This window comes from Giraffa tippelskirchi, chromosome 5, assembly GCF_054371585.1.
Source record: "Giraffa tippelskirchi isolate mGirTip1 chromosome 5, T2T-mGirTip1v1.2.pri, whole genome shotgun sequence".
Lineage (NCBI taxonomy): Eukaryota > Metazoa > Chordata > Mammalia > Artiodactyla > Giraffidae > Giraffa > Giraffa tippelskirchi.
This window is the reverse complement of record NC_137279.1, coordinates 121,245,100-121,271,086: the sequence shown is the minus strand read 5'-3', so window position 1 is coordinate 121,271,086 and position 25,987 is coordinate 121,245,100. Positions and strand designations below refer to the sequence as shown.

Sequence of the window (25,987 nt, the reverse complement as noted above, 5' to 3'; positions counted from 1 at the left end):
AAGAGGAGTAAGAAGATGAAGAGGATGAGGAGGAAGAAGATGATGATGATGAATAAGTTGGTTCTAGTGCAGTTTTTTTTTCTTGGCTATAAAGCGTTTAACCCCCCTATATACAACTCACTCCTTTATAAAGAAAAACATTGAAATGTAAGGCTGTGTAAGATTTGTTTTTAAACTGTACAGTGTCTTTTTTTGTATAGTTAACACAGTACCAAATGTGTCTTTAGATAGCCCTGTCCTGATGGTATTTTCAGTATCCACTAATCTTGCCTGGTGCAGTATGGGGGTTGTAAATTGGCGTGGAAATTTAAAGCAGGTTCTTGTTGGTGCACAGTGTAAATTAGGTATATATGGGGATGGTAGTTTTTTCCTCTTCAGTTGTCTCTGATGCAGCTTATACGAATAATTGTTGTTCGGTTAACTGAATACCACTCTGTAATTATAAAAAAAAGAAAAAAATTGCAGCTGTTTTGTTGACATTCTGAATTCTTCTAAGTAAACACAATTTTTTAAATTAGTATTGTCCTTTTCATAGGTCTGAAAATTTTTCTTTTTAAGGGGAAGCTAGTCTTTTGCTTTTGCCTATTTTGGATCACACGAATTATTACAGTGTTTATCTTTCATATAGTTAGCTGATAAAAAGCTTTTGTCTACGCACCCTGCATACCCATGATGAGGATATAAAAGTTGAATTGAAACAGTTTTCATCCATAACTGAAGCTTAAATCTTGACCAGTTAATAGCAGATTTCACATAGCCCAGTTACATTTACAAAGTGAAGAGTAATGGGATTACTCACAGCATGGGATTATTAGAATCAAACATTTTGAAAGTCTGTCCTTGAAGGACTAATAGAAAAGTATGTTCTAATCTTTACGTGAAGACTCTATACTCTTTAACTCCCGTTACCATGTAATGGCAGTTTTATTTGCAGTTCCCATGTTAAAGACCTGAGAATGTATCCCCAAAAGTGTGAGCTTAAAATACAAGACTGCCATATTGTTTTTTGTTGATGTTTGTCCCAGCAAAGGCTCTGGGGGAAAAAGTGCTGGCTATAAATGTCTTCTCCTATTTATCTAAATACAGACTGTTTAGGAAACTTGAGATCCTTGGTTAAAGGTATTTTTAATTAATTAGACTGACTCTTAAAATTGTATACCACATTTTAAATCAGGCATGTCTTCCTATATTATGGGTTGCCCCTTTATAAATTGAATAGACATGAGGGAAAAAGATACTTTGTATTTCAGTATGAACTATCTGATTTATTTGAATTTTACTTTTGTTTATAAAACTCAAGCTCTTTCATTAGGGTCATATGTTTATCTGCTTAGCAGTTTGGGGAACAATTTGGCAATTTTGTGGCTTTTGAGATTATTGTTCTCTTAAAATGCCAGTGTTTTAAAGTTACATTCTTATAATTTTACATGCTTTTGTGAGGGAGTGCTGTTTTATTATAGAATTTTGACTTGGGTTCTTTCCACTTGCTTTTGTTTATGTAATCTCAAGAGGAATACTGAACATCTGAGTCCTGGATGATACTAATAAACTAATTTCAGAGGTTTAAAAAAAAAACAAAACTCTATGATGCAGTCTGCAACCTTTTTGGCACCAGGGACAGGATTCATGGAAGACAGTTTTTCCATGGACAGGGGGCAGGAAGGGGGATGGTTTTAGGATGATTCAAGTTCATTACATTTATAATGTACTTTATTTCTATTATTATTACATCAGCTCCAGCTCAGATCATCAGGCATTAGATCCCAGAGATTGTGTATCCCTGCTATAGAGTAGGTATTATTAGCTCTGCTTTACAAATGAAGAAACAAGTTTATTGGGATTAAGAAACTTGGCCAAGATCTAATTGCTAACAAGTGACAGAGCAGGGAGTTAAACCCAGGACACCTGGCTCTTCATTCTTCACTACCAGAAATGGCTAGCACCTCTAACTTAGAGTCAAGTGCTCCCTTCAGCCGAACTTTAGCTCCTGAGAAGTTGCTGGCATGACAGCCTGAGCTAGCTGAGTCCTCCACTGGCTATGGGCTTCTGCTGGAGGCCTGAGGGGAGAGACAGGTTAATTTAACAGTATGTTAGTCATTCAGTCATGTGTGGCTGTTTGTGACCCAATGGACTATAGCCCACCAGGTTCCTCTGTTCATGGAATTCTCCAGGCAAGAATTTAACAGTATAATTCAGCCCAAACTTGAGAAAAGAGAATTTAATACTACATTAAACATCAGCATCTAGTTTAGGATGAATGGTTCTCCCACAGGGGTGTGCAGCTGGCTCATTAATCTGACCCGATTAAACTGGATCAACCAAAACTGTTAGTCATATCTAATTTAGCGATGATTGTGTTGATAGAGTGAGCCACAGCACTATAAATAGCAGAATGGAGCTAATAGGCTCTGATGCTGTCAGCTTTCATTAGCTTACACTTTAGTTTTACTTTTCATTGTTTTACACTTCTGCTTTACTGAGAGCTTCAGGGCAGTTTGGAGTAAGATTTTTAGGCTCTGACTGCGCTTTTTGTCAGTTTGGTGTTCTCCGAGGGCAAAGCAGCAGTCCACTGTCATCCATACCTTTACTAGCATTACGATGCCCGAACGCTCCTAGACCGTAATTTGATCTAGTTCCTTAACCCTATAATCTAGCTGGTAGAGGGTAATTGAACACCATGTCTGCCCATGTGATAGGGCAGAATTCTTCTGTCTTCTCACCTGAGTACAACAGGCTTGTGCCGCTCAGAAGAATGAAAAGGTAACTCAGAATATGTGGGGTCCCTATAGCCCAAGCGGATATCCTTATGAAGAAGAGGAAGTATGGGCCCCACAGATAGCAGGTTAGTGTGGAGCGGAGTGTGGTTTTGGTCCCAGTAAGTTTCTAAAATGACTTGCTCTGAGAACGGTATATGTGTGTTTCATTTTGAGGTCCCAGGAATTTTTAGAGTGACTTCCGTAGAATTCCTGTTTGGCTGACAGGAAAGACACCTTTGTCTTAGGGCCAGTAACAGCTTCTAAGAGGGGGCTAAATGTGAAGGATGTTGATTTTCTTTTTTATTGTGTTCATAGTATGAGCTGTTATCATGTAAAGGAAGGTTGGCAGGTAAAGGTTTTTGGTGGGTGAGCATTGTTTTTCCTCTTATCAAGGCTGGTATGTTACCTCTCCCCCATATCATTCAATAGGTCTCTTAGACACCATTTCATTAATTACCTCTCTGAATTCCTGGGGTCAGTGTCTGGCATTTTTTTTTCCTCTTGTCCTTTAAAAAGTTATAGAGATGTTGAATATCTTGAACTGAATGACAGTGAAGTAGAGATCATAGCCCCTATCATTTATTGACGGCAGTGTGCTAAGCACAGTACTGAATGCTTTAAATGTGCTCTCTCTTTTCATCTGTACAACAACCCTTTTATTTATTCATGCTCATTTTATAGAGCAGAAAAGTTTATATTAAACAATACAAGTTGTTTTAAGTGTGGTAAGAAGGCAGCTGGGTAGCTAGACTGGGATTTGAACACATGTCTGCTGATACCAAGTTTCCTGTGATTAACCACTCTCCTGCACTGGGGATCCTTCTTGGCCTCAGAATTTAGCTGAAGGATTATAGAGCATAGGGAAAAAGGAATAAGAAGTGAAAGAATAGAGCAGGGTAAAGGAATGAAACTTTCCACCAGGAGACAGATAACAGTTTGTTTCCATTTTTTTTTTTTCAGCCAGGTATGCTTCTGTATTTCACAACACTTCTAAAAGGTGGCAATGTGCTCTAGGCAAACTGAGCACACCTTCCAGATATACAGTACAATGTTTCATAATCATCATTTTTGAGGGCACACACTTAGAGCATTTTACTAGTGTTACAGATCTCAGGCTTATTTCAGATAGAATTTCTCTCCCTTCTCTTTTCCCTTTAAGAGGCAAATAAAAGTTTAAATAAGACTCTTACCTAAGAAGCTGCTACAAGTGTAGTAGTCATTTGATCAGAGATATAATATGTTGAGTTATAATTTCTATCTAAAAGTCTGAATGTTTTTAGACAGATGTTTCCCAATACTTAAGCTTTGCAGTCTTTTCTCAGACCATAAATCTTTAGGGGGAAATAGGAAATGTTCATTCTTCTTGAATGTTTTCCAATACTTCTTGGTTCTTACCTGCTTTTGACTCAGCTGTTAAACCTGCAAAACTTTCACCTGATTCATCTGCAAAAGAAGGTTGTAGGGCAGTAGTTGAATAAGCTGGTACTTCAGTGTAATGTCTAATAATAGCTAATATTTATTGAGCACTCAACTATCTGGCCCAGTGCTAAAGCTGGGTACTTCACACTGTTACTCATTCTTGCAATCCAACATGTAGGTACCGGTGTCATCCCTTTTACAGATGATAAAACTGAGGTTCAGCGAGATTTGGAAACTAGCACAGTTAGTGACAGAGCCTATACTCAATCACAGGTCTGACTCCAAAGTCAATATTTTCAGTTTTGCCTCAGTGGTATCTGTGTTGTAACACTCCCAATGCCTCAGCTGGTGTTAGAAAGTCCCCACTATTTTTTCTCATATCCTAGAATTTTCTTTCATTTGCTCTTTGCTTCAGTCACATTGGATTACTCATCATACCCCAGGCATGCTTCACCCCCTTTTTTTTTTTGCTGTACTGTGTGGCATATGGAATCTTAGTCCCCTGATCAGGGATTGAACCTGTGTCCCCTGCAGTGGAAGTGAGGAGCCTTAACCACTGAACCACCAGGGAAGTTCCTGCTTTACCTTTTTAGGTAACAAATTTGTCTTGGATTTAATAAATACAGGGCATTCCTTACAATATGCAGAAAGTTAAAGAAGAACAGATAGTTCATAGTCAAGTGAAATCCATTTCCTTTCTATAGTTTAAGTATTTCAAATATTCACTCTTCTCCAAAGAATCTCTATTGAGTCCCAAAGTTGTTAAGTGATCCCAATTTGTAATTCATAAAGAAATAGGAGTAATTAGACAAGTATACCAGGAGAAGGCAATGGCAACCCACTCCAGTACTCTTGCCTGGAAAATCCCATGGACGGAGGAGCCTGGTAGACTGTAAGTCCATGGGGTCGCTAAGAGTCGGACACAACTGAGCGACTTCACTTTCACTTTTCACTTTCATGCATTGGAGAAGGAAATGGCAACCCACTCCAGTGTTCTTGCCTGGAGAATCCCAGGGACGGCGGACCTGGTGGGCTGCTGTCTCTGGGGTCGCACAGAGTCGGACACAACTGAAGTGACTTAGCAGCAGCAGCAGACAAGTATACCATTTTTACCACTTGCCAACCCAATTAATAAATGTAAGTACATTTGCTCTTATTCTTACCTCCTCCCCTCTAATCTTAGAGTTGAGGTTGGCAAACTGTGGTAGCTGGGTCTGCCGAATACTTTTGTGAATAGAATTTCATTAGAAGGCAACTATGCCCACTTGTTCATGTATTACCTATGGCTTTTTCTGCAGTTTGAAGGTAGAGCTGAGTAGTTACCACAGAGAATCTGTGACACAAAAACCCTAAAGTATTTACTATTTGGCTCTTTAAGAAAAGTTTGCTAATCCCTGTCTTAGAAGATGGAATGGTCCTCGCATGATCAAGGCTAATCTTTCTCATTCTTAATCTTGCTCTCTTCTCTTTCTTCAGATCATTTAGGCTTTCCCTCTACCTTCTGCCTCTCCAACTCCCTTGGCCCCTTTCCCTCAGTCTATCAGTATGCTATGCTCAAAATACCAGCCTTAAGACAAAACAAAACAAAGCAAAATGAAACTTTCCTTTGGTCTTTCAAGTCTCATGACCTTGCCTTAATTCTCGTCTTCCCTACTGACCTACTTCTTAAAAGTGTTGCTTTCATGATTGATCTCACTTTGCTCAATTTCTAGTCACTTCTCAAACCACTTCAGCCTTGCTTTTGTCCTCATCATTTGCTGTTAATTAGTTAATTAAACCAATCAGTTTAATTATTCAATTACACTATTTAATTAATCAATTAGAATATTTGTTTCCCTGGTGGCTCAGATGGTAAATTGTCTGCCTGCAATGCGGGAGACCTGGGTTTGATCCCTGGGTTGGGAAGATTCCCTGGAGAAGGAAATGGCAACCCACTCCAGTACTCTTGCCTGGAAAATTCCATGGACAGAGAAGCCTGATAGGCTACAGTCCATGGGGTCACAAAGAATTGGACACAACTGAGCGACTTCACTCACTTCACTCACCACGTTCCAGGTTCTGTACTAGGCTCTGAGGACACAATTGGGTGAACCAAATTGGCAGAAATTCTTGCCATGAGGAATTTATAATCTGGTTGGGGAGACAGACTATAAACAAAATAAATAAGCAAAATATCCAACATATTAGAAAGTGATAAGTACTACTGAGGAAAATCAATCAGTGAAGGGAGATAGGAAGTGCTGGTTGAGAGTGGGAAGTTCAGATTTTAAAGGAGTGGTCATAGAAGGATTCAATGAGAAGGTGGCATTTGAACAAAGACCTAAAGGACGTGAGTGAGTGAATCCCCAGCGGAGAGAACAGCAAGGGCAAGAGCCCTGAAGTGGGTGTATGTCTAGGAGGTTCAGGAGCAATGTGGCTGGAGTGAATGGGAATAAAGGGCAGAGTGATAGGAGATGGGGCTGGAGGGGTCAAGGGGAGACTCTGTCAGTTAGGGCCCCACATGCCATTTAAAGGATTCTGGCTTTTACCCTGAGTGATTTGGGACATTTTGAGCCAAGAAGTGATACGATGTGACTTAGGATTTTAAAGATCCTTGTGGTGGTTCTGTTAAGACTAGACCACAGTTGGCAGAGGCAGAATGAGGCAAGTCAGTTGGGAGATTGTTGCAACTATCCCCAGGTGATAGTGGCTTGGATGTGGTAGGGTGATGCAGAGCTGTTCCAGTTCTCAATATATTTTCATGGTAGAGGCGACAAGATTTGCTACAGATTAGGTGTGGTATATGACATAAAAAGGGGGGCTGTAGTTAGTTGCTTCAGTCATGTCCAACTCTTTGTGATCCCATGGACGGCAGCCTGCCAGACTTCTCTGTCCATGGGATTTTCCAGGCAAGAATACTGGAGTGGGGTGCCATTTCCTTCTTCAGGGGATCTTCCCGACCCAGGGATTGAACCTGCCTCTCTAATGTCTCCTGCATTGGCACATGAGTTCTTTACTGCTAGTGCCACCTAAGAGGGAGGCATCAAGGATAAATCCAAGGCTTTTAGGCTGAGGGACTGGAAAGGTGGAATTGGCATTAATTGAGAAGAAGCTTGTATGTGGAGCAAGTTTGGGGGGAAAGATCAGGAGCTTGTTTGGGACACGCCATAAGGGTGGTGTCATCTGCCTATCTGAGGTTACTGATATTTCTCCCAGCAGTCTTGATTCCATCTTGTGCTTCATCCAGCCCGGCATTTCTCATGATGTATGCATGTAAGTTAAATAAACAGGGTGACAATATACAGCCTTGACGTACTCCTTTTCCTATTTGGAATCAGTCTGTTGTTCCATGTCCTGTTCTAACTGTTGCTTCCTGACCTGCATACAGATTTCTCAAGAGGCTGGTCAGGTGGTCTGGTGTTCCCATCTGTTTCAGAATTTTCCACAGTTTATTGTGATCCACACAGTCAAAGGCTTTGGTGTAATCAACAAAGCAGAAGTAGATGTTTTTCTGGAACTCTTGCTTTTTTGATGATCCAACGATGTTGGCAACTTGATCCTTGGTTCCTCTACCTTTTCTAAACCCAGCTTGAACATCTGGAAGTTCATGGTTCTTGTACTGTTGAAGTGTGGCTTGGAGAATTTTGAGCATTACTTTGCTAGCACGTGAGATGAGTGCAGTTGGTGCGGTAATTTGAGCATTCTTTGGCGTTGCCTTTCTTTGGGATTGGAATGAAAACGGATCTTTTCCTGTCCTGTGGCCACTGCTGAGTTTTCCAAATTTGCTGGCATATCGAGTGCAGCACTTTCACAGCGTCATCTTTTAGGATTTGAAATAGCTCAGCTGAAATTCCATCACCTCTGCTAGCTTTGTTCATAGTGATGCTTCCTAAGGCCCACTTGACTTCACATTCCAAGATGTCTGGCTCTAGATGAGTGATCACACCATTGTGGTTATCTGGGTCATGAAGATCTTTTTTGTATAGTTCTTCTATGTGTTCTTGCCACCTCTTCTTAATATCTTCTGCTTCTGTTAGGTCCATACCATTTCTGTCCTTTATTGAGCCCATCTTTTCATGAAATATTCCCTTGGTATCTGTAATTTTCTTGAAGAGATCTCTAGTCTTTCCCATTCTATTATTTTTGGCTTATAGTTCACATATTTGCAATAAAAGCCTCTTCTTAACAAATAGTTTTGGGCCATGTACCCAGGCACTAGAAAATGCAAAGGCTGAGAAAATCTCTTTTTTGAAATAATGCCTAGGTAGCTTTTCTTTCTCTACCTGTGGTAAGAAATATATATTTAGTCTTTTTCTGTTCCTGACACAGAGCTTGTAAAACTCTTGGAATTTCCTGAGTGAAAGCGTGAGAGGAGCATCTTTTGTTATTCACAAGAAATCTTATCCGAGTTTGTGCTAATCAAGTGACTCCTGGTGGGCCTACAGATACATTCTGGAGGGTGTAGGTGTTGGATACCTTGTAATTCAGTCAGTCAGTTAAGTAGCTCAGTTGTGTCCGACTCTTTGTGACACCATGGACACAGCACGCCTGGCTTCCCTGTCCATCGCCAACTCCCGTTGCTTGCTCCAACTCATGTCCTTTCAGTCGGTGATGCCATCCAACCATCTCATCCTCTCTTGTCCCAAGGGTTGGAACTTTCAGCCCCACCCCTGGACAGCTGAGAAGGGGAGAGAAGCTTGAGATTGAACACCCTAATGGCCTAAAAGAAAGGGTTTGGAGAACTTCAGAGTTGGTGAACGGCTTCCCAGGTGGCTCAGTGGTAAAGAAATTGCCTGCCAAAGCAGTAGACCTCGGTTCAATCCCTGGGTCAGGAAGATCCCCTGGAGGAGGGAATGGCAACCTATTCCAGTATTCCTGAAGGAGGAAACAGACAGAACAGGCTTCAACTTGAAAGCAGTTCTCCATCTCGGGCCGGACTGTGGACTTTGAGCTATATGCCCAGTATCTATGGAAACGACATGCCAACTGGAAAACCAGACCCCCTGGATGGAAGAGCCCCAGGGCTCGTACCTAGACTCTCTGTCACCTAAAAGAATACCCTAATTATCTGTGTAACTGAATAGAATCATAAATTCTATTATGCTTATTGGGATATGACCACAGGCCTATTGATAATTGTCCACTGTTAACTACCTAGGCTTAAGGCATATGATTCACAGGTTAACTTTGATTGTCTCTTTCTTTTCCTTTGTTCAGACTAGTTTAAGGGAATTTGGGGAGGCAGGTTTGGGCCTGTACACTAAGGGTATATAAGGTTTTCACAAAAACTGGTCGGGGTCCTTGGCTAAGAGAAGACTCTGCCTTGGGCCCGCCGGTGTAATAAACTGAACTTCACTATGTGCGTTGTCCTTCTGAGTGAATTTGTTTCCCGGAACGCGTGGCTACAACATTCCAACCTGGGAAATAGCATGGACAGAGGAGCCTGGCTGACTACAGTGCATGGGGTCATGAGTCAGACATGACTGATCAAGAAACCAACTACAACAAGAGTGGGTGATGACATTAAGGTGCTGGGAGGGTGACATGCCCAGAGAGGATATGGATGCTCTGAGCCCTTCCCTTGCCCAGACCTTGCCTTATGCATCTCTTCCATTTGGACCTTCCTGATTGTATCCCTTGTAATTAACTGGCAATAGTAAATAAAATGTTTTTCTTACTCTTGTGAGCTATTCTAGCAAATTATTGAACCTAGGAGGGAGTCGTGGGAACCCCTGTTTATAGCTGGTTGAATAGAATTACAGGTGGCAACCTGGGACCTGTGACTGGCATCTGATGTAGGGGCAGTCTTGTGGGACACTTCTGTGGGGTCTGTTCTATCTCTAGGTAGATAGTGTCAGAACTAAATTGAACTGCAGAACATCTAGTTAATATCCACAGAGAATTGGAGAATTGTTTGGTGTGGGGAAAAAAACAAACAACCATTTATTTGGTGTTAGAAGTATTGTGAGTAGAAATAGTAGAGAACTACCAAAAAGTATTTTTGAAAGGTGCATTTCCTGGACTTCCCTGGTGGTACAGTGGCTAGGAATCCGTCTGCCAATATAGGAGACATGAGTTCGAGCCCTGATTTGGGAAGATTTCACATAGTGGTGATTTATTCACTAAGTCATGTCCGAGTCTTGTGACCCCATGGACAGAAGTAGCCCGCCAGGCTCCTCTGTCCATGGAATTTTCCAGACAAGAATAAGCCCATTCTCCACAACTACTGAAGTCCGTGTGCCTAGAGCCTGTGCTCTGCAGCAAGAGAAGCCACTGCAATGAGAGGCCAGTGTACCACAACAAACAGTAGCCCCTGCTCACCAAAACTAAAGAAATCCTTCACTAAGAAAGCACATAGCAACCCAGACCCAGTTCAACCAAAAATAAAAATTAATTAATTGATTTTAAAAAGTGCATTTTAAAGTGTCTGGTATCCTTTTCTGGTTATAAAGAAGCCTCACATTTGAAAAGTTTTGAGTTTGCTGCCTTAGAAAAAAATCACAGGCTCTCAAGAGGAGTAAAACTACTCTGACCATAAAATAGTGTCTACTTCACAGATTCTAGGTTGAATAATTAATGTTCACAAAGTGTTCCAAAAGGAAAATAACTTAAGGGCACTGAGTTTTATTGTCTAATTAATAGTTTCCTAGACTTTACATGATTAGATACCACAGATACAGAGTTAATTCACCTTGCATGAAATTAGGCTTTACTCTCATCCCTATACCTGGCAATGCTCATAGAGTGCTGATGCCTTTAAAATGCAGGAAATGTACCTTTTAAAATTAATTAATTAATTTTTATTTTTAGCAGTCCACTCCTGGAGAATCCCATGGAGAGAAGAACCTGCAAGGCTACAGTCCATAGGGTTGCAAAGAGTCAGACATGACTTAGGCGACAGCATGCACACATAGTTGATTTCATATACTCTTTCTTAGAGATAATTTTTGCTTGAAAAACAATGTGTATGAATGTTTACTGTGTGTTATGTACTTTTCTAAAGAAACAAGATGGTTTTATCTTAATGGTGTTATGAAGTAGGTACTCATTATTCCCATTTTATGGACCAGGAAACTGAGGCACAGAGAGGTTAATAATTTGCCTAGGGTCCCACCTCTGGGAAGAAAAAGGCCAGGATTGGACTCAGAGAGTGTCTCTAGAGGCCGTACTCTTTCCCTTCACCATGCTTATATTGCAATTTAGACTATGCCGGTTCTCTAGTGATTCTTACACCTGTCAGTCAAGCCTATCCACCTCTCCTGAACTTCAGATCTATATATTCAAGTGCTTAATATGTATTTCCATCTTACTTCCCCGCAAATACTTCAAATTCTAGATGACACAAACTGAACTCATTTTATTCCCCATGAACATCCTATCCAGTCAGTCAGAGTCACAGTTCTGGAAGTTACTCCTGACTCTTCTTTCCCTCCTCAACTTCTATGTACATCTGTTTTACATATCTTGTCAATTACACTTCCTAAATATGCCTTGAATCTTGCCCTGTCTTTATGCCCACTGCCATTTACCCACATGGTCTCTTTCCCAAATTACCAAGTAGCAGGGGTCCCAGTGTGTGCATGAACCATGTTCATCTATGATCAGGATTCATACCTGCTTGGGTATATCTGATGACTTAGTAAAGAAGGCCCTCCAAAAGTCGATTTGTCAAAAGAAAAGAGAAGTCTATGAAGAGAGCAGGAAAGTTCAACATAAAGCAGAATGATGAGTTTGTTCAAATAAAGCCAGGTTTCATGCTTTTGAAGGGAAGAGAATTGCTTGGTGATATGTGATGTTTCTCCCTTGCAACTAGAACTCAGCATCTGGTGCAATGTTCAGTTCAGTCGCTCAGTCGGGTCTGACTCTTTGCGACCCCGTGAACAACAGCACGCCAAGCATCCCTGTCCATCACCAACCCCCAGAGCTTGCTCAAACTCCTGTCCACCAAGTCGGTGATGCCATCCAACTACCTCATCTTCTGTCATCCCCTTCTCCTGCCTGCAATCTTTCCTAGCGTCAAGGTCTTTTCCAATGAGTCAGCTCTTTGCATCACATAGCCAAAGTATTGGAGCTTCAGCTTCAGCATCAGTCGTTCCAATGAATATACAGGACTGATTTCCTTTAGGATTGACTGCTTTGATCTCCTTACTGTCCAAGGGACTCTCAAGAGCCTTCTCCAACACCACAGTTCAAAAGCATCAATTCTTTGGCACTCAGCTTTTTTTTATGGTCCAACTCTCACATACAATATACTGTTGCTGAAATTTTAAATGACAACAACATAGAATGAAGGATATGAGCCTTCATTCATGGCTGCATATTAAAAACATTTTTTTGCACGTTAGTTTAAATTCTTTTTATTTATTCTTAAAATAATCTTATAAACAACATTAAAAAAATGTAAAAAAAAAATATGTCTCATAATTCACAGCCCTAACAGAGCAACTATTTCCATAGCTTGGTCAAAATTAATTGCTCTTCAAATGAAATGCATAATTTTATTTTTACAATTATATTTGAAATCACAAGGAAGTTCACAAATGAAGTGGGCACATATTTTTTTTAGTGTGTTATTTTGTCAAGTTTTAGAGTAGGACCTGATATAAACTGTATAATGTATTATATTTTTCTAAAACCAAGGCATTGTTCTTTATAAAACTTTTTACAAGTCATAAAACAATAATGGAACAGTATATAATATACAAATAACCTGTAATCGTCAATTCCAGTGTCATCCTTGTGATGTATACCCTTTTATTAACCTTTCTAAGTGTCTTAAATTTTTGTTTCTTAGGAATAGTATTAAAATATAACAATTTTAGTAATACCTTAAAATGTAGAACTTGATACAGAATGTCACCATTCTGTATCAACCATCCCAGAATGGTTCAAGGGATGGCCTTTGGGGACAGTCATACCTAGATTCCAGTTGTAGGTGCATTAACTATTCAGTTTTGGACACATTTGAACATATCTGAGCCTCAGTGTCACCATCTGAAAATGATTATGTATGACTTATATTGTGGTTAAATGATAATGTATGTGAAAGGCTTGCCATATAGTCTGGAACATAACAGGTGTTCAAAAATAATAACCAGCATAATCAGTAAAATAATCAATTATCTGCTATATATATGTATGTACATAACCTTCCTAATCATCACTTTGACTTTTTCATAATAGTTAATTCATTGAGTGAGTTATAATCTTATACATTTAACCCTTATATCTTTTCTAGTTTATTGTATTAAAGACAGAAAAGTCCATTGCTTCAACTGTGATTGTTGTGATTTCTTATATAGGTTTGTATATATTTTCTACATAAAACATAGCTCTTTATTTTCATCTTTCCTGAAAATGTTTTCTCTGATTTGATGTTTATCTTTTCATTGTGATTAAGTTTTTACAGTCAAACCTGTTGATATTTTCCTCTGCAATTTCTTCTATTAGGCCTAAGTTTTTACCTCCTAAAGTGATTGGATAAATGATTAGTATTATTTTCAATTATTTGATTTTTAAAATATTTAACTCTTTCACACATGTGAAATCCATTCTAATGTGGGTGAGACATTTAAATATTTCCCCATATATTTCTAACCAATTATCCTAATGTCATTTATTGAACAGTCCTCTATTGTGTTCAGAAATTGCTTTCCATATTTTGAATTTCTTGTATGGTCACTTCAGAACAAATATTATTATCCAAAAATATCCTGTGATTCAATCTCATCACTGTATATCTCAGAGTTCCAAAAATATTATCTTAGCCTCTACTCTATGTAAACTCTCATTACATAAGAAACTTTTCACTCAAAGAAAATATTAGTGCCCCCAAAACTGATGAATAGGCTTTTAATTTGCCTTCTCATCACCTAACTTCTAAGCCCATTCATTCATCACTGACCATCTGTGTTTAGTAACAAAAAGTAAGGGGCTTTTTTAGATATCTTTTCCCCAGGATACCTTTGTGGGATAGTGAAGGGAAGAACTAACAAAGTAACTGCCCCCACTCCCACCTTTAAAGGACACAATGGTGAAAGAATTCCTTGGACCATAGTCCTTGAGTCCTACCTACAGATCAAAACACAAGTCTTGTGGATTGCAGAGGTCCAGGGGGAGGTGATGGAGAGACAAAAGTAGAATTCGGGATAGGTTATAAGGCAGAGCAAACAATTCTAGAGGAATAACTACGTGCAGGGGGTGAGTTAGGGTGGTTCTTAGCTAGGAGTTGCCTTGAGCAATTGGTTCATGGTGGTAGTATGTACAGAGCTGGAGAAGTCTGGAGGAGGAGAAGGATAGAAATAAAAAATTCTGGACCAGAACATTAGGAAAGGGTTGAGTCGGCTTGGTAATTGAATGTTCTTTTTTTGTCAGGATTTTTTTTTTCCTTTCCAGTAGGCAAGTGGGTAATACTTAGGTTAATGATGTTCCAAGCACTAAAATCACTTTCAGTTCAGTTCAGTCGCTCAGTCGTGTCCGACTCTCTGCGACCCCATGAATTGCAGCACGCCAGGCCCCCCTGTCCATCACCAACTCCCGGAGTCTACCCAAACCCGTGTCCATCGAGTCGGTGATGCCATCCAACCATCTCATCCTCTGTTGTCCCCTTCTCCTCCCGCCCCCAATCCTACCCAGCATTAGGGTCTTTTCCCATGAGTCAACCCTTCGCATGAGGTGCCCAAAGTATTGGAGTTTCAGCTTCAACATCAGACCTTCCAGTGAATACCCAGAATTGATCTCTTTTAGGATGGATTGATGGATCTCCTTGCAGTCCAAGGGACTCTCAAGGGTCTTCTCCAACACCACAGTTCAAAAGCATCAATTCTTTGGCACTCAGCTTTCTTCACCGTCCAACTCTCACATCCATACATGACCATTGGAAAAACCACAGCCTTGACTAGACGGACTTTTGTTGGCAAAGTAATGTCTCTGCTTTTAAATATGGTATCTAGGTTGGCCATAACCTTCCTTCCAAGGAGTAAGCATCTTTTAATTTCATGGCTGCAGTCACCATCAGCAGTGATTCTGGAGCCCAAAAAAGTAAAGTCTGACACTGTTTCCACTGTTTCCCCATCTATTTCCCATGAAGTGATGGGACCAGATGCCATGATCTTAGTTTTCTGAACGTTGAGCTTTAAGCCAACTTTTTCACTCTCCTCTTTCACCTTCATCAAGAGGCTCTTTAGTTCTTCTTCACTTTCTGCCATAAGGGTGGTGTCATCCGCATATCTGAGGTTATTGATATTTCTCCTGGCAATCTTGATTCCAGCTTGTGTTTCTTCCAGCCCAGCGTTTCTCATGATGTACCCTGCATATAAGTTAAATAAGCAGGGTGGCAAAATACAGCCTTGACGTACTCCTTTTCCTATTTGGAACCAGTCTGTTGTTCCATGTCCAGTTCTAACTGTTGCTTCCTGACCTGCATACAGGTTTCTCAAGAGACAGGTCAGATGGTCTGGTATTCCCATCTCTTTCAGAGTTTTCCACAGTTTATTGTGATCCACATAGTCAAAGGCTTTGGCATAGTCAATAAAGCAGAAATAGATGTTTTTCTGGAACTCTCTTGCTTTTTCGATGATCCAGCGGATATTGGCAATTTGATCTCTGGTTCCTCTGCCTTTTCTAAAACTAACTTGAACATCTATCTGGAAGTTCATGGTTCACGTATTGCCGAAGCCTGGCTTGGAGAATTTTGAGCATTACTTTACTAGCATGTGAGATGAGTGCAATTGTGCGGTAGTTTGAGCATTCTTTGGCATTGCCTTTCTTTGGGATTGGAACGAAAACTGACCTTTTCCAGTCCTGTGGCCACTGCTGAGTTTTCCAAATTTGCTGTCATATTGAGTGCAGTACTTTCACAGCATCACCTTTGAGGATTTGAAATAGCTCAACTGGAATTCCATCCCCTCCACTAGCTTTGTTCGTAGTGATGCTTTCTAAGGCCCACTTGACTTCACATTCCAGGATGTCTGGCTCTAGGTGAGCGATCACACCATCGTGATTATCTGGGTCGTGAAGATCTTTTTTGTACAGTTCTTCTATGTATTCTTGCCACCTCTTCTTAATATCTTCTGCTTCTGTTAGGTCCATACAATTTCTGTCCTTTATTGAGCCTATCTTTGCATGAAATGTTCCTTTGGTATCTCTAATTTTCTTGAAGAGATCTCTAGTCTTTCCCAATCTGTTGTTTTCCTCTATTTCTTTGCACTGATCGCTGAGGAAGGCTTTCTTATCTCTCCTTGCTATTCTTTGGAACTCTGCATTCAGATGGGAATATCTTTCCTTTTCTCCTTTGCTTTTCGCTTCTCTTCTCTTCCCAGCTATCTGTAAGGCCTCCTCAGACAGCCATTTTGCTTTTTTGCATTTCTTTTCCACGGGGATTTTCTTGATCCTTGTCTCCTGTACAATGTCACGAACCTCTGTCCATAGTTCATCAGGCACTCTATCAGGTCTAGTCCCTTAAATCTATTTGTCACTTCCACTGTATACTCATGGAATGCTATAAATGGCAGTGATGAGGTAAAGTCCTTAGGAAAGGTTGACTAGGCAAACTACTCAAGAAAACTAAGAAAGGTACCATGTACAATACAGACAGAGCATTTAGATTAGAATTATGTGTGCACATTGGTGAATACTTTTCTCTCTTAAGAGGAGATGGCTGTCCCTCAGGGGGCAGTGAAGAATTGAAGATTTCAAATTGTGGTGCTGGAGATGACTCCTGAGAGTCTCTTGGACTGCAAGGAGATCAAACCAGTCAATCCTAAAGGAAATCAACTCTGAATATTCATTGGAAAGACTGATGCCTAAGCTGAAGCTCCAGCACTTTGGCCATCTGGTTTTCCGAAGAGCCGACTCATTGGAAAAGACCCTGATGCTGGGAAAAATTGAAGGCAAAAAGAGAAGAGGGCTGCAGAGGATGGGATGGTTACATAGCATCACCAACTCAATGGATAAGAATTGGAGCAAACTCCAGGAGACAGCGAAGGACAGGGACGCCTGGCATGTTGCAGTCCATGGGGTCTCAGAGTCAGACACAACTTAGTGACTGAACAACAGCAACACATTATGCCCTATAGCCCCTCTGCTTTTTTTTTTGTAATCGTTAGACACCATCAACTTGTCTTCTAAGAAACCAATCAAATTGTTCATGTTAACTTATTTTTCCTAAAATTAAAAAAAAAACTTTTTAGAAATCAACTTCTCACATATGCCATCTTACTTTTTTCAGTTAATTAGAATATTTTAATAAAGTGTAATTCTTGTATATTTCACTTTTTGCATTTGCTTAGGGTCCTTTAGTAAAAATACCCACGATTTAGAGGAAATATTCATTGCCTTATCCACATTTATTAATATGCAGATTATTAAAAATTACTTTTGGGAGTATAGGTGCTTTAAAATATTGTTTCTACTGTACAGCAAAGTGAATCAGCTCGACATATACATATGTCCCGTCTGTTTTGGATTTCCTGCCCAGTTAGGTCACCACAGAGCACTGAGTAGAGTTCCTTGTGCTATACAGTAGGTTCTCTTAGTTATCTATTTTATACCTAGTAGTATGTATACATTAGTCCCAGTCTCACAATTCATCCCACCCCTCTTCCCCCTGTTGGTGTCCATATGTTTGTTCTCTATGTCTGTGTCTCTATTTCTACTTTGCAGATAGGTTCATCTGTACCATTTTTTCCTGATTCCACAGATATGCATTAATATACAATATTTGTTTTCACTTTCTAAATTACCTCACTCAGTATTACAGTCTCTAGGTCCATCCACATCTCTGCAAATGGCACAATTTTGTTCTTTTTTATGACTGAGTAAAATCCTGTCATAAATATGTGCCACATCTTCTTTATTCATTCACATGTCAGTGGACATTTAGACTGCTTCCATGGGCTGGCTGTTGTAAATAGTGCTGCAGTGAACTTTGGCATACATGTATCTTTTGGAATCATGTTTTTCTCTGGGTATATGCCCAGGAGTGGGATTGCTGGGTCATATGGTTGTTTTATTTTTAGTTTTCTAAGGACCTCCATAGTGGCTATATTAATTTACATTCCCACCAACAGTGTAGGAGAGTTCCCTTCTCTTCATACCCTCTCCATTTATTGTTTGTAGATTTTTTGATGATAGTTATTTTGACTGGTGTGAGGTGATATCTCACTGTAGTTTTAATTTGTATTTCTCTAATAATTAGTGCCCACTCCAGTACTCTTACCTGGAAAATCCCATGGATGGAGGAGCCTGGCAGGCTTCAGTCCATGGGGTTGCTAAGAGTTGGACACGACTGAGGGACTTCACTTTCACTTTTCACTTTTGTGCGTTGGAGAAGGAAATGGCAACCCACTCCAGTGTTCTTGCCTGGAGAATCCCAGGGACGGGGGAGCCTGGTGGGCTGCCGTCTATGGGGTCGCACAGAGTCGGACACGACTGAAGTGACTGAGCAGCAGCAGCAATAATTAGTGATGTTGAGCACTTTTCATGTGCCTCTTGGCCATTTATGTCTTTGAAAAAATATGTATTAAATCTTCTGCCCTTTTTTTGATTGGATTGTTTTTGTTTTTTGGTATTAAGCTTTGTGAGGTATGTACATATTTTGGAGATTAATCTCTTGTCAGTTGCTTCATTTGCAAGTGTTTTCTGAGGGCTGTGTTTTCATCTTGTTTATGGTTTCCTTTGCTGAATATATATAAAGTAAATTTCAAGCATCTCAGATAACTCTTCCTTTTATGCACTTAATTACATTCTGCAAAAATTGGGCAAATTCGACTTTGTCTTTTTAACAGTGAGAAGAAAAGGAAAGAGTGAAAGACCCTATTAAGTGAGCCTTAGTCTATATTCTTGTTATAATTCTGCTTCTTTGGGGATTACTGGGTAAGCTCCAATCTATTTATAATTAGTTTAACTACTTTATACACTATTTCCAGCAATTTTTTAATCCCCGCCTGACTAGGCTTTTCCTATTTAGTATATTTTAATTTTGGTGCCCTCTTGCCTCTGGATAATGTCCAAATTTTTAACCTTTTCTTACCAAGATTCCTTTCCCTCTTCTCCCTCTTCACACTCTATTCTGAAGCCAAATGAAACTATTTCAGATCTCTAATGCAGCCTTTCTCATGATGTTTCCCAGCCTATGTATAGACTCTTTTCTCGGCCTGAGATTCTTTCTTTGCATCTTCCTCCTTCCCACCTCCCTTGCCCTTTGCTCGCTCCGCAGGCTGGCTCCTTCCATCCGGCTAACTCTTGTGCAGGGGTGGGGAGCGGGCATGTGTGCTCAGTATTCAGTTGTGTCCAAATCTTTTCGACTCTATGAACTATAGCCCACCAGGTTCTTCTGTCCATGGAATTTTCCAGGCAAGAATACTGGAGTGGGTTGCCATTTCCTACTCCAGGGGAGCTTCCAGACCCAGGGATGAAACCTGCATTTCTTGTGTCTCCTGCATTGGCGGGCGGATTCTTTACCACTAGCGTGTCCTTATTCAGGCTCAAGTCTAGGTTTCTGCAGAGACGTCTTCCCTCTCTTCTCAGCGTGAATGCTGTCCACAAGCTTCCTAATAATACTCTCCACTTACTCCAACCTATCATGTATCTTGTTTATGGAGTTTACTTGCTTATCTATATTACTGTCTAGAATGTATGTTTCTCAAGAAAACAATCTACCTTGTCTTTGATTGTATTAATAATCCTAGCACCTAGTATACTGCCAGGCAAATAGTATATATTTGTTGAATGAGTGAATGCATATATATAAAAAGAAAATGTGTGCTTGATGTTATGGGAAATAAAACATGGTTATGAAGAGAAGTGCTTTACCTAAAATATGTTGTATATATAAATATATTTTTATATATTTTATATATATTTTAGGATAAGCAGAAATTATTTTTGTCTGTGTGCACAGTAGATTATTCATATCATTATTATTCTACACTAACATGTCCAAATTATACTTTAGATATAATCTAAAGAATAACATAGAATCTTCATGTAGGAAGGCTTGGTACACAAAAAATATTGTGTGTTTTTTCCAATACAATTATAGGTGTTAATAACAACAGCAGCAAGAACAACCATCAGGAATTGTTCAATAATTGTATAGCATGTTGTGATTGGAAAAATGGAAACCAAGAGTCTCCCTTTAGTCTGTTGAAATATTATTTTCTCCTGGAGTTTCTACACAGGAGTAGGCAAAACCTGAGATTCTAAAGGGGCACCAAGGGTCACCATGGGAACCACAGGGAACAACATTTGTGTTTCAGGCTTCTGGAACAGAACGACTGAAAGAATGTGAGCCAGAGCAGGGGAATTTAGGAATCCATGGAAATTGCTTGAATGGGGTCATTGGCCCCAGTCACATTCTAAGGACAGTACCATGCTGCAGGCAATCCAAAATGAAGGACAACATTAACTTGTATCCTGTGGAATTGTCTTCAGTTGATAAAAACAGCTTCCCTGTGAGTGTATATTTTGCTTGTGTTTTTAATCTAGGCATAAATTAAGTAACAATATGTAGATCCAAAAAGACATAATTGGAGGCTTGTGAACATCAGATTTCGGAAATAATTCAGTATTTAATATAGGCTTTAACACCAGTAATGAATGTTTGTATACAATGGCATCATAACATAGTAGTCTTATTGAATTCTACAATTATTGTTGTGAGTTAGAAGTTATTATAATCCCGATTTAACACCAGAGGAAATAGTCTAAGATAATGCATACATTTGGTGATAGAGTGATGCCTGAAACCCAGGCTTCCAATGATAAATCCCAGTATTTTTCTGCTATCTAGGCCAGAAAGGAACCAATTTACATAAACAAATGATTCACATAAGTCCACCTTCCAACATTTTAAATACTCAATTATTTATTCTCCAAATATTCATTGAGCATCTGTTTTTTGGCAGTTTTCTCATCTGTAAAGTGGGAATAATAATAGTACCTGCCTCGTAGGCAATTGATGTGAGACCTGAGATAAATTGCTCTGGTTGGTTTTCAATAAACTCAACTTTTATTGTTTTCCTGATAAAAACATGTATAGAGTATAGTAGTGACAGTATTGAATGTACATGTGGGAGTGAACATTGGAAACAAGATTAACATGTGAGCTCACTAATGACATTTCTCATCAGGGTGATGGTAAAGGGGGTGGTGGTAAGTTGAAGCAGTGGTGATCAGGGTGAAGAATGGTGGGAGGAAGATTATTTTATATATTTTTGGAGAAAAAGAAGTTCACTTCTTTATTTCGTCTCCAAAAAGAGTAGGAATGACAGGTAAGTGTAGATGGATAAACTATGTAAATTTTAAAAGTTAATTCATTTATTATTTAGTTTTTGGCTGTGTTGTGTCTTTGTTGCTGAGCATGGGCTTTCTCTAGCTGTGGCAAGAGGGGGCCACTCTTCATTGTGGTGCTTGGGCTTCTCATTGTTGTGGCTTCTCTTGTTACGGAGCACCAACTCTAGGTGCATGCGCTTCAGGAGCTGCAGCACGTGAGCTCAGTAGCTGTGGTGCACGGGCTTAACTGCCCTGTGGCATGTTGGATCTTCCCAGACCAGGGATCAAACCTGTGTTCCTTGCATTGCCAGGCAGATTCTTAGCCACTAGACCTTCAGGGAAGTCCCAAACAATGTAAATTTAAAAACTGTATTTTAAACTATTTGAAAAAGTAGCAAAGTGGTGAACAAATTGAGCCATCTTATGTATAGTGACCTGCCCATGGAACTTTCTTTTACTTTCTAGAACTACATCCTTCTTTACTGACTGCATTAGTCAAGGATGAGGTAATTATTGAATTATTTTATTTAGTGTTCACTGAAACAGTATTTCTTAAACTATGTAGAATGCTGGTATACTATTGATAAATCACAGGGGTGGAAAAATAATTCAGAATTTTACAGACGCTACATGACAACAATAGCAATGCAGATAATTAAGCACCTTTCATTTTTTCATTCTGAGTTTAAATTATTTTCTCTAAAATTTTGAACAAAATAGTTAATAATGTATATTATTGGTTGATATTTTATCATTTCAAAATTTTCAGAACCTATGAACTAAGCAATGTCAATAAGATAAGTTAGGGGAAAACTTAGAAAAGATGGTTGATAATAGAGCAAATAATGAATTCTTGATTCTACCACCAATCAGCTACATACCTTGGGAAACTGATTTTTACTGTGAACCTCAGTTTATTTTTTCTTTCCTATATTTTGACACATTATCTTTTACAAGCGAAATATTTTATAGAAATCCTATATACTCATCCTTCCCTCTCCACCTCCATCCCCAGGTGGGGCCTCAGCTCCCTTAGACTCCATGGAGTCTGCTTGAAAACTGAACCTAGCTAACCTTTCGGGTCCTTCTGGTTTTTACTATCTTTGATTCTGGCTTGAAATTCTTAAACAGAATTAGTGTGATGCCGAATATGACTGGGTCAGGCCAAGATCTTAGCATCTGTGAGCAGCCACACCGTCTACAATTTTTTGTGTGTCTGTATTTTATTAAAAGCTGCTGTAAATTATTTTTGACATTAGATAAGCAATCTATCAAAATATTGAAACAATTAAAATGACTTTGAATTTCAAATTACTCAACAGTATAGGTTTCTACTGCCCCTTGAGTCACAGTGAAACTGAAAATTAATTTTTAGAAAGAATTCAACATACATATTGTGCATTTGCTTTTATTTATCTAGATAACATCATGACTGAACAAGCAACTAAAAGAGCAAGTTAAAATTATAGTCTGAGAAATAATGATAATTTTAACAGAATTGAATATGTAAATATCATAGATGTCAAGCCTTTGACTATTCTGAGCAACTTTTTTCCCCTCTCTTCTAACGAGAGAATATTTTTGTTTTATTTTTGGCAGCCAAATAATAAAACAGTTCTTGTATGGTTTTCAATGCTTTTATTCCCGTCTGAATCTTCATCAGTGCCTTTTTTTCTGATCTCAGAACTAGTCACACCAGGTCACCGCTGGCCTGCATTTGGTTCTGGGACAAACTTTATGAAGGATACAGGCAAGTTGGAAAAGAGAGTGACTGGATAACAAAGGGGCTTGCAATCCATGTCATTTAAAAAATGGTTGAAGAAAATGGAGATTTCTATATGGGAAATAGTAAGGAGGAAGAAGTGGCCTAAGGGAGCTACCTTTGCATTTTTGAAGACTTGTCATGTACGCGAATAAGGAACGGTGTTCAGCACAGTCTTAAGGGACAGAATTAGAACCAGAGAGTGATAACCTATTTTGGAACTGCCTCCAGCAGTGAGTTTTCTAGCTCTGCAGGTGCATAAGCATAGGCTGCAGACTGCCCCTAAGGGAGGCAGAGGCAGGATTCAAGCTATGTGTTTGCAGAGTTGGAATAAATATAGTCAAGTTTTCAAACTTGAGACACTTCTATACTTAGTAAAATTTCTATGTATAACATTACTTGCCCTTCTCTCCAGTTCAGTGATGTCTGAATTCTCTTAGTACTTTATATGTGAAACACTGTTCCTTATTGTTGTTTAAGATAAAAGTCAGTTCCTAACATTTATATTGAATGATTGGAAAGAAGTTTTTCCCATTATCTTCCTCCATAGACTGTGAAATCACGCCTTTATTATGAAACTACAACCATTAGGAACTTTGACCTCATGATAATTGAGAGAATAAAGTGTTTTATGATCTCATTAGAACTTTGACATGTATGTGTGCTCTGTGCACACTATTTTGTTCACAATTTTTCTTGTAGGATTTTTTAAATACCATTTAGATTGTGAAGATTTTGGTTTAGACAGATTTGATTGTATGGACAATCACTTATTTTCCTTTATGCAGCTTCAAAAAAACATTATAAAGCCTTATCAACTTGAAAATTTTCATTAGAATACTGATTATAAATATGCTAAATAAAAAATAAACATTTTCATTTTGAGTTCTTAATTTTAAGAGCCTCTATTTGTTCAAGTCATAATTCACTCCTCATGACCAAAATTTCTAAGCAAGAGAATTATATGAAAGAAAATGTTTTCATAAATTCATTCTTGAAAATAGCAAGAAATGTTTAATTAAATCTGACATACCTGAAAGTATAGATTTAGAGTTCTTTCCATTAGACTATTAACCTAGTAAAATGAAAGTTTATGTAGTGAATGAGAACCAGAGCTTCTTTTTTCTAATGCAATATTTCTAATACCACACTTATATATATGAAAAGTTGTTAGGAATTTTGTTAAGGAATTTAGAGTCTACATGAATTTTACATCGTCGAATTTGGAAACAGATTGCCAGCACTGAATTAATTTAGCCTTTTAAACAAAGTGGGTAAGTTTATTGAGACATGCACATATTTTGCTTTTCTATAACTTTCACATATGAAGACTCAAACTTCAGCAAAATAATATGAACTGGCCAACATGATTGTTGACACTCGATTTGTGGGAATAAATATCAAGCAAAATGCAAACAATTGTTGAACGTGGACAGTACATTTGGAGATAATTCGTCTTTAGAATTCCATAGCCATGGCCAGGGGCCAATCAAACGAGAAGTGCATCTCAGCAGAGTGGAACACTCATTAGAATTCATCTTTTCAGCACTTTTTCGGCTTGAAAAACTCTTTTGAGATAGTCTTTACTCAAGACTAGGGGATGGCAGGAAGTCGTCTTTACTGAGTTTCCCAGTTTTAAATTTATATGATTCATGTCTTAGAGTTTAAAGATGTGGATGTTAGGGTAGGTTTTTCTTTTTAACTATCTTGCAAGGGCTTGTTCGATTAGAATTACTGAGATGTTCCGAATATCTTCTGAATATTCGAGTAGTATTCGTTTATCATTTTTCTGCGGCTGTTCAGCCTGTTGGACAGCCAGCAAAGCTTAAGACCAGTAAATTGAGTTTTACTTGCTGGCCTCAGAGCGCTCCTTCAGTCAAGTCGTCTCTTCTCTTGCGCGCCCCCTTCCTCCAAGAGGTAAACAAACGACTGCGAACCGAAGGCTGGCACCAATCCTTTTCTGGTTCTGGAGAAACCACTCAGAGCGCATGCTCTTCCGGCGCTGGGCCCGTAGCGCCATTTTCATATCGCAGGGACTGCCCTTTAATTAAGCACGCGGGTAGGACACCCGGCGTTCAAGTTGTTCTAGCTGTTCAAAAAGCCCCACAGAGTCAAGTCAAGGGCTTCTTTGAGATGAACCACTCCCAGCGCTTCAGCTAAGACTGCGTCAAGAAATTCTTTTGTGTTTATTTTTCCCGTGGACAAGTGGCCGTCTCCCCATTCCTCTGTTCCCTCCCCGCCCCCAGGCTGGTCGCGTTCCTCCGCCCCGCCCACCACGGGGACCAGAGCGATATTAAGGTTTGGCATTTGTGATGATTTTGCGCCCACAGCGGCGACCCAAATGAGAGGACTTGGGGAACCGGATGGGAACGTTTTACCCCGTGAGAACAAAGCACAAGTTAATTCAGAATCCAGTATGTGTAGAGGAAACCAATAGGTATTCTTCTGAGCTAGGAGGTAGGGCTTTTTTTTTTTTTTTCTCTTTCAGATTTTATTTCTTATAAAGATAGAGATCCATCAGTGGTGGGATGGGCGGTGGTTGAAAGATTAGCTGTAGGTAAGGTGGGGCACTGAAATCCTAGATCTATGAGTGTGAGTGTGCACGCGCGCATGCAAGAGTTTGGAACAAGGGTGAGTGGGGCGAGAGAAGCAGAGAATGAGAGAGACAGACGAAAACTCTGGAGTGGGAAGAAGACTCAGTGGGGTGCAGAAAAGGATGGGGCGCGGGCTCATCCTTGCCTGAGAAGCCACAGCAGCGCTCTCCGGGACCACTCCCAACTCCACCGTTTCATTCATA

General features: G+C 39.5%; 1 protein-coding gene and 1 long non-coding RNA gene across 20 annotated transcripts in view; one reads left to right on the top strand and one right to left on the bottom strand.

Annotated features, from left to right (window-relative positions):
* Window positions 1-155: 155 nt before the first annotated feature.
* LOC145507188 (uncharacterized) lies at window positions 156-25,987 on the bottom strand. Its single transcript, XR_014054673.1, has 3 exons — window positions 25,930-25,987; window positions 4,152-4,199; window positions 156-433 (listed from the first exon to the last, which is right to left on the bottom strand). It is a non-coding gene; the product is annotated as an uncharacterized LOC145507188 (long non-coding RNA).
* Window positions 20,495-25,987, top strand: part of CDC14A (cell division cycle 14A) — a 196,982-nt gene continuing 191,489 nt past the window's right edge. For 11 of the 19 annotated variants that reach the window (XM_081493185.1, XM_081493178.1, XM_081493194.1 and 8 more), the window contains exon 1: window positions 25,511-25,647. In XM_081493185.1, the coding sequence (XP_081349311.1) occupies window positions 25,554-25,647 (94 nt within the window). In that variant the 5' untranslated portion in view covers window positions 25,511-25,553. Of the gene's footprint in view, window positions 20,609-21,893; window positions 21,935-25,510; window positions 25,648-25,987 lie in introns of those variants that run through there. The other 8 variants (XM_081493193.1, XM_081493197.1, XM_081493187.1 and 5 more) reach the window with 2 other exon arrangements.